This window comes from Mytilus trossulus, chromosome 2, assembly GCF_036588685.1.
Source record: "Mytilus trossulus isolate FHL-02 chromosome 2, PNRI_Mtr1.1.1.hap1, whole genome shotgun sequence".
Classification (NCBI taxonomy): domain Eukaryota; kingdom Metazoa; phylum Mollusca; class Bivalvia; order Mytilida; family Mytilidae; genus Mytilus; species Mytilus trossulus.
The window spans coordinates 101,792,999-101,802,050 of NC_086374.1; the positions used below are offsets into that span (position 1 = coordinate 101,792,999).

General features: G+C 32.6%; 1 protein-coding gene across 3 annotated transcripts; it reads left to right on the forward strand.

The window, feature by feature from the left end:
* LOC134708556 (uncharacterized) lies at positions 1 to 7,241 on the forward strand. 3 transcript variants are annotated; one of them, XM_063569196.1, is made up of 3 exons: positions 1 to 101; positions 4,104 to 5,841; positions 6,420 to 7,241. In XM_063569196.1, exon 2 carries the CDS (start codon positions 4,118 to 4,120, stop codon positions 5,795 to 5,797), a length of 1,680 nt encoding a protein of 559 aa, XP_063425266.1. In that variant the 5' UTR covers positions 1 to 101; positions 4,104 to 4,117; the 3' UTR covers positions 5,798 to 5,841; positions 6,420 to 7,241. The 3 variants fall into 3 exon arrangements, with proteins under 3 accessions (XP_063425266.1, XP_063425268.1, XP_063425267.1); XM_063569198.1 differs by having other exon boundaries at positions 6,437 to 7,241; XM_063569197.1 differs by lacking the exon at positions 1 to 101 and adding an exon at positions 213 to 242 and having other exon boundaries at positions 4,108 to 5,841.
* Positions 7,242 to 9,052: the final 1,811 nt, after the last annotated feature.

Here is a 9,052-nt window from a genome sequence, read left to right on the forward strand (position 1 = left end):
TGTGATTTAAGTGTAAAGACACATATATTGACTAGCGATAGAAACGAAAGTTGGAAAAGATAGTATCGCATGTTTTTATGTTGTTGTTGAAGATAATATTCACAGATAAATAACAGTTATAATAGATCAGGAAACTCAGTGTAAATAAGATTTTCAAAGCACAAAGTAAAACCAAATATGTAATTAGCTTCCTTGTTGATTTTCCAGTACAATAACACAGAGTCATAACACGATCGACCATGGTAAGATAAGTCCTTCTTTATCTTTGTCTCTTTGGTTTTAAAACGGTTATAGTTTCACGTGCCGTAAAATAATCTGGTATTTTATGATATGTTGAGATTATCTGCTAAAGCTGACAAAACTACGGTATGATTAAAAAAAAGAGGGACGAAAGATACCAAAGGGACAGTCAAACTCGTAAATCTAAAACAAACTGACAACGCCATGGCTAAAAATGAAAAAGACAAACAGAAAATCAATAGTACACATGACACAACATAGAAAACGAAAGAATAAACAACACGAACCCCACAAATGTGTACTGAAAATGGCACTGCTACCCTTATTTGAAAGAAAATTGCTGTTGTTGTCACAGGCTATAAATCTATATAAATATTAAACAGTATAGTGTCTGTAAAAACTGGCAACTCCTTAATTATGGGTTGGGAACCCCTTCCGCCTTTGGGAAAAAAAGGCTGTACGTATCCGCTCCTGTCGCTCCTACCGCACCAGGATTTAGGTAGCAATACACAGTTAGAAGTTTAGTTGCGCATTATGGCCCCTGTGAATTTTTTAAATATGAAAGTTTTTGTACAATAAAATTGATTTTTAGGTAATTGAAGAATAATATAGCCTTCTTAGTGGGTTTATATGAACATTTAGATTGATTTTAACATGTTTTATAGGCCATTTCAATGATTGACAGTCCATATTTTCCTATCCGTACCGTTCATAGGTCCATAAATTATTGTAGTGTTTATCAACAAAGATTTTGCGCTCGATCTTTTCAATTCAATTTTATGGAAAAACGAGCAGGAAGACATATGATTTTTTTTGGACCACTTGATAGATATAAACCTCTGGAGTCAGGAAAGGTATTGCTGTAATTCATTGAAATTCCTTTAGACCAAATTTTGGAGACTTTTGTGACATGTTCACCCCCCTTTTTTGCTATATTTTGTATCTAAGAAATGCAGATTGTTGCCATGGTTACACCCAAAAGGGATAATATTTCACCCTTATGACCATTAGAAATCGAATCTATGGAAGATTGTCTTTCTACAAGTATATACATGCATAACACACATATAAAGCCTTCTTTGTTAGACAGGAGGGGAAAGGGGGTGTTTAAAAATTATGAGTGTCAATTTTAAGTTTTTTTCCTAACTGTGTATTGCTACCTTATGGCATTTGACAAAGCAAATAATTGCCTTTTTTTCAGACAAACATACCACAAAACTATTGATATTTAGGTTATAGATACAATTCTAAGGAAGAAACAACCTTTAGTATGACAATGTATGTTAGTTTTGTTGTTTATTGTCCTTAGCAACCAATATAGACATTTTGACACATAGACTTGGTTCCGTTATTAATTGATACTTTATTGGCTACCCCTTGGAAAAGAAGATTGCGCGTTATGTAGAAACCTTAGAAGGGAACGCTTTATATTTTTTCATACGACTAAATCAAATTTATTATTTTAGCAAGTATAAAGTCACAATTTAGCATGAATTAAGCCCAATTTTTTCCCTGCTGTTATAAATAAGTTCAGTATTGACTAAATTTTAACCAAGGCCTTGGTATGGTAATACACAACAAAATTGACATTCTAGAGCTTTAAAATAGCTTTAACTTGTAAAAGTTGTCTACTGCTAAGGTTAATAAAATCAACGGTACCAATTTTGTTGCACCAGATGCGCATTTCGACAAAACATGTCTCTTCAGTGATGCTCGTGGCTAAAATATTTGAAATCCAAAGCTTATATAAAAGATGAAGAGCTAGAATCCAAAAGGTCCAAAAAGTATAATCAAATTCGTGAAAGGAATCAGAGCTTTGCATGAGGGAGATACATTCCTTAATTTATAATAATTTCTAATATTTTGTAACAGCAAATTTTAATAACACAATAAATCCGTATTTTCATGCCAGTACCAAAGTACTGGCTACTGGGATGGTGATACCCTCGGGGACTAATAGTCCACCAGCAGTAATTTAGGTTTTTAAACAAGGAAAGACAGGCTTAGAAGGTATAGTTTTAGAAAAATGACTAAAAAAGGAGAAAATGCACTTTGACATGGCATGTTTCATAAGATCACTTTTTTGTTGCATTTCAGTGTCAACTGCTAACATTCATAAAATATTTATTTCTGAACCGATTTTCAAAACTAGCAGGCGAAAATGTTCGTTTTAACTAGTAGAAAACAGAAATCCATTTAAAGTGGAATTGGGAAAAAAAATGTTAATCCTTAAGGTAGCAATACACAGTTAGAAGTTTAGTTTCGCATTATGGCCCCTGTGAATTTTTTAAATATGAAAGTTTTTGTACAATTAAATTGATTTTTAAGTAATTGAAGAATAATGTAGCCTTCTTATTGGGTTTATATGAACATTTAGATTGATTTTAACATGTTTTATAGGCCATTTCAATGATTGACAGTCCATATTTTCCTATCCGTACCGTTCATAGGTCCATAAATTATTGTAGTGTATATCAACAAAGATTTTGCGCTCGATCTTTTCAATTCAATTTTATGGAAAAACGAGCAGGAAGACATATGATTTTTTTTGGACCACTTGATAGATATAAACCTATGGAGTCAGGAAAGTTATCACTGTAATTCATTGAAATTTTCCTTTAGACCAAATTTTGGAGACTTTTGTGACATGTTCACCCCCTTTTTTTTGTCTATATTTTGTATCTAAGAAATGCAGATTGTTGCCATGGTTACACCCAAAAGGGATTATATTTACCCTTATGACCATTAGAAATCAAATCTATGGAAGATTCTCTTTCTACAAGTATATACATGCATAACACACATATAAAGCCTTCTTTGTTAGACAGGACGGGAAAGGGGGTTTTTAAAAATTATGAGTGTCAATTTTTAAAAGTTTTTTTCCTAACTGTGTATTGCTACCTTATGGCATTTGACAAAGCAAATAATTGCCTTTTTTTCAGACAAACATACCACAAAACTATTGATATTTAGGTTATAGATACACTATACTGTTTAATATTTATAAAGATTTATAGCCTGTGACAACAACAGCAATTTTCTCAGTAGTTTTTACAGCTTTTGCTCATTGTTGAAGGCCGTACGTTGAACTATAGTTGTTAATGTTTGTGTCATTTTGGTTTTTTGAGGATAGTTATCTCAATGGCAATCATACTACATCTTCTTTTTTTATATTTGCGGCCTAATTTAAATAAGAATTTAACCAAAAAACACCACTGAACCATTATGAAATTCATGCATCGGAATTGGCACAAGCAAACAAAGAAGGTGTTTGGGTTAAGCATGTTTATCAGTACTCAATCTTTCTATATTCTGGGACATCATATCATTACAAAATACTTTACAAATCTCAACAAATCATATTAAATCAGAAAAACATCTATCAAAAACACAGACTATCAATAGCAGGGTATTTATACATCCTTTACAACACAGACTATCAATAACAGGGTATTTATACATCCTTTACAACACAGACTAGCAATAGCAGGGTATTTATACATCCTTTACAACACAGACTATCAATAGCAGGGTATTTATACATCCTTTACAACACAATGACACAAAGTATAGATCTGAGCTTCTTCGTTGTCATTGACTGATAGTTCTAAGCCAATAATGCCTACAAAAAATCTAAAATCTAAGATTAAAATATCACTCATAACACATCCAACATGTAACTAAAAATAGATTGCTGGAAATTTCTCTGGGCACTCTTAATATGACTAAATCAACCAATGAAAACTTGCCACCAAATTATAGCGTACAGTTATCATCAACAAACAATAAAAAAAATCAAAATTTATCTTAATGAATAGACTTAGTATAGATCTTTTAACTAACTTAACATATATCATATTTGAACAGAAAAACTAACATGGCATCTAAACTGAGCATATCGTGTGGTTCGTGTCGATATGAGGACATCTCGAAAACTGCAAAGCAATGGTGTACCATATGTGAAGAAGGATTCTGTGGAGAATGTGAAAAATACCACAAATCTATGAAAGTTTTAAGGGATCACAAGATGATTTCAATTGAGGACTATCGTCAAATTGAAAATATTTCCGTAAATCTCAATTGTGAAATTCACGGTAAAAAGTTTGATCTTTACTGCAAGAAACACGATATTGCTGTATGCGTAGTCTGTATTCCTTTGGACCATAAATCCTGTTCCGCTTCTGACATCATCTCCATTGAAGAAGCATCAAAAAACGCCAAACAATCGAGTGCACTCTTAGACTTAGAAGGAACTATTTCAGCAACGATAGACAACGTGAAGCACTGTATCAAAGACCGAGAAATAGCTTTGACAAATGTGGACCAAGATGAACAAACAATACGGAAAACGATTACAGACACACGAAAGAATCTAAATGAATACTTGGATGAACTCGAGAAAAAACTGCTTCTAGATTTGAAATCAAAACATGGAAACTGTAAATCTAAAATCATGAAAATTCTTAATCAATTGAGGCAAATGGAGAAAGAGGTAGAAATACTGAAAGAGCAGACGATTCAAATGAAAAGTTTTGCGTCTGACCTACAAGTATTTCTAGGAACGCGCCATTTAAACAAAACAATGAGAAAAAAGATTGAATCACTCAAAGAAGAGATCAGAAATTGTACGAAAAACAGAATGGAGATAGAGGTCAATCATGTGATCAACTCCTTAGTGAATGAGGTAAAACTGTTTGGAGAAATCAAAGTTATGGAAACTACGGCCAATCTACAATTAAAAGATGCAAAGATCGACCAGGCTCAGATACAGATACAGGGATTATCGCAAAACATTCAAAATGTCAGTCTGAAGCTGAAACAGAAGTTTGATATCAAAGGATCAGACGAATCTATCTCTGGCTGCATTGTATTACCAGACGACCGAATCTTAATTGCAGACTATTATAGATCTGGTAGATTAATGGAATACAATAACAATGGTCAACACATACGTGACATTCCTGTCCCTAATAAACCGTTTAGTCTTACATTAGTAGATACCGACTGTATTGCTGTTACATATGGGAGGAAGGAATATCTAGAGATTATAAACACAAAGAATACTAGTGAAAGGAAGAGGGTGAAGTGTAGTGGTTGCTGCTTTGGAATATCTTACCAGGACCAGAAGCTGTATGTTTCTGTATGGCACCAAGGCATAGTAGTGATGGACTTGAATGGGACGACATTAAATACAATCGATATCGATGTTTACAGAGTGTATAATATAACAACGACCAGAGACAGGATATACTATTCACACCAGGGCAGTAATACAGTACACTGCTGTAGCATGACAGGACAAAAAATCTGGGTATTCAAGAATCAGTCTATTTCCGAACCGAGTGGGTTATCAGTGGACAGTAATCAGAACGTGTTTGTTGTTGGTGGAACCTCAAATAACCTGACAGTAATACAACATGACGGGAAAGATAGCAAGTTCTTACTTACTGATCGTGATGGACTTAAATCTCCTGATGCAGTAGATTACAACAAACAAAAGAAGATTGTCTGCTTAGGCTTCAAGGCAGGAAGCTTTGCCTCGTACCAAGTGTCGTAAAAATAATTACGCGCATAAGAAAGAAGTTCTTACTGTTTGTAATGGTTTGTATTACATAAAGTTTCGAAAGAAATACTTATGCTTAAAATACTAGTTTATTTACCTTTAACGTTAGTTATACATAACCTTTAAGATTTTTCTATATTATAGCTATATGATTTTATTTTTATCTATTTTGATTTATTAATTTTGTTTATATTCAATGTAAAAACTAATCTCACAGTAATAGTAGCTTTCTCTGAAACAGTGATTTATCTCACCAACAATTATAGACGATACATATCACATATATGCCAAAATATTCAATACATAGATAAGGACATATGTTAATGTACAATCAGACAACTTTCCATCAGAGAACTGAGGACGAGGATGTTAACAACTATAGGTCATCGCACAGGTTTTAACAATGAACAAAACCCGACATAAAATTAAAAGTGAAACGATTCGTAACAATTACATTCTTGTGTTTATAAATCCTTCGGCTTAACACTAATGGATGTTATCGTTCATAACAGGTAAACATGTGATACGGACGCCTCGAAATTATATTTTTGTTTTCATTTCTTTACACTCACAACTATACATTTATATAATATATGTCTGTCTAATTCCTTTTTAGTTTTAATTCTAAAACAGTACTGGTATTTTCCAAGTGATATATGCTAACCATTGAGGATGTCATAACTTAAGCCGCAGTGTGAACGGGGTAGTGGAGCAAATGGAACTAGTTTCCGCATTGTCACCATTTTTATTATCCTCATAAATTGAACCTTGTCGGCTACTAAAAGGAAATTATTATTTCACTATTTGTATTTCATTATTGATTGAGCCACAAAAATAGTATATTAGGTTTTTCATATACCTCGTAGCTAGTGACACTTTAAATATTGTTAGAGTTTGTTTTAAGAAACTTATTTAATTTCTTATTTTCATTTCTAAGAAGAAACATTTGTTGTAAATGTTCTAAAATTGTGGTTATAAGTTTGTGACTATAGTAGTCCCTTGCAAAACACAATATTCATTTTTGAAATTCAGGATTTAGATTAAATTATAGGATAATTTTATTTTTCAATGTCAAAAAAAAATTGTAACCAAATCATTGTAATTATTGTTATCATATTCGACTGCTTTAATTCCAATGTTTTTTAATGTTTCTATCACTTTTATGAATATTAATCAATATTAAAATCCAATCATTGGTTAAAAAAGGACAATTTAAACACTATATGCCAATATATTGTTTTGAAACTGTAGATGCAATGTTTGCTTTAATTTCTGTAATTGTAATGTCGCAATCAGCAAGCAAAGAACTTAATTGTTGTTTTGTTTATTACACAGAATCAATCGAAACTGTTAAAAAGCTTATGCTATGGTATTAATTGTCAAAAATAGTATACAAGATAAACTCATTACTAAAATTAAATATTATCATACTAATGTGTCTACTTGTGTATATGTTCATGGTTACAGTTCTGATTACTTCACCAATGAATTGGATTTGATGCAGGGATAGGAGTTATCTCCCATATGCTATTTTCAATATATGTTAACGATTGTGAAATGGCTTTACTAAACAGTAATGCCATTATATAGGAAATGAAAGAATGCTATCAGAATAATAAAGAAATTAAAGCTATTGATAATTTTACCTAGCTAGGTGTACTTGTAAATGTTAATAGCAAATATGATATGTAACAACGTTAACAGAAACTGCCGGAACAAGCTAGAAAATCAATGTTTACTTATAGAAGAAATGTCAAAAGTATGTATTTAAACTACACTGCTACTTTTGCATAGGTACTTTTTCTGTACAAAAAATCTGTGGTACTGGAAAATTACTTTTAAAATATGGTACTTTTTTAGTACTTTAAATTTATTGTAATATTTAGGTACCTGTTTTTTACAGTACTTGATTTGTACCTAATATTTGAGGTACACATTTAGTACTACACAATTAAAGTACAAATTGAGTACTTAAAATTTGAAGTACAAATCAAGTACTGTAAAAAACAAGTACTTAAATATTACAATAAATTTAAAGTACTAAAAAAGTACTATATTTTAAAAGTAATTTTCCAGTACTACAGATTTTTTGTACAGAAAAAGTACCTATGCAAAATTAGCAGTGCAGGGCCGTAAATCTCAGTGAAATCCTAAAATAAAATGTTCGCTCCTAGATTAAAATACTTATCTGTGTTACAAACTGGTGCTGATAAATGTACATTACAAGAAAATAAGCATGCAACGCGTGTTTTAAAGTTACACCGGATCAATAAAATCCAAATCATGCACTGCTGGTGAACTGTGACCGAAATGTCAATTTCCTACAATGACAAAAGAAATTACATTGTGCACATTCCATCTCTATAGATGTTGTCTGTTCAACGTCTCCACCTGAAAAGAAATAAAAAGACTGAGTTTTCGTTATTATCAACCCGCGTCACGTGATGTCTCCTCAATCTGGCGCGCGCGCTGGACCTGAAATAAAATAAAAACTTTCCGAACTAAACATGAAACTTCCCCGGAATAATATAGACCCCTTACAGAAACAAACAGACAAACAAACAAACAAACAGACAGACAAACAAACACACACACACATAACAATCAATCATGTTTCAAAAGGGGGGGGGGGCAAGACCGTTTACAATTGCTTTTAAGAAGCAATTGATTTAAATTGTAAAACGACAATTTTAACCATTCTGTTCCGTTTATATAAAAAAAAAAATCCCTAGGACCCCCCCCCCTTTTTTTTTACCCCCACTTACGAATGAATGTGTTTGATCAACCAATCAACGTGTTTAACCAACCAACCAACCAACCAACCAACCAACCAACCAATAAATCAATCAATCAATCAGTGCATGTTTCCGTCTCATGTGTTTAATATGGAGTCCACGATCTCATTTGTTTTTTTCTCGCTTGTTTCAAGAAACACTATCAAACGTGTTGTTTAACCAACCAACCAACGTGTTTAATCAACCAATCAACATGTTTAGCCAACCAACCAACCAACCAACCAATCAATCAATCAACCAATCAGTGCATGTTTCCGTCTCATGTGTTTAATATGGAGTCCACGATCTCATTTGTTTCTTTCTCGCTTGTTTCAAGAAACACTATCAAACGTGTTGTTTAACCAACCAACCAACGTGTTTAATCAACCAATCAACATGTTTAGCCAACCAACCAACCAACCAACCAATCAATCAATCAACCAATCAGTGCATGTTTCCGTCTCATGTGTTTAAT

Bases quoted from the DNA above. Each gene is read 5' to 3' on its own strand.
- LOC134708556 (XM_063569196.1), top strand. From the start codon at position 4,118: ATGGCATCTAAACTGAGCATATCGTGTGGTTCGTGTCGATATGAGGAC.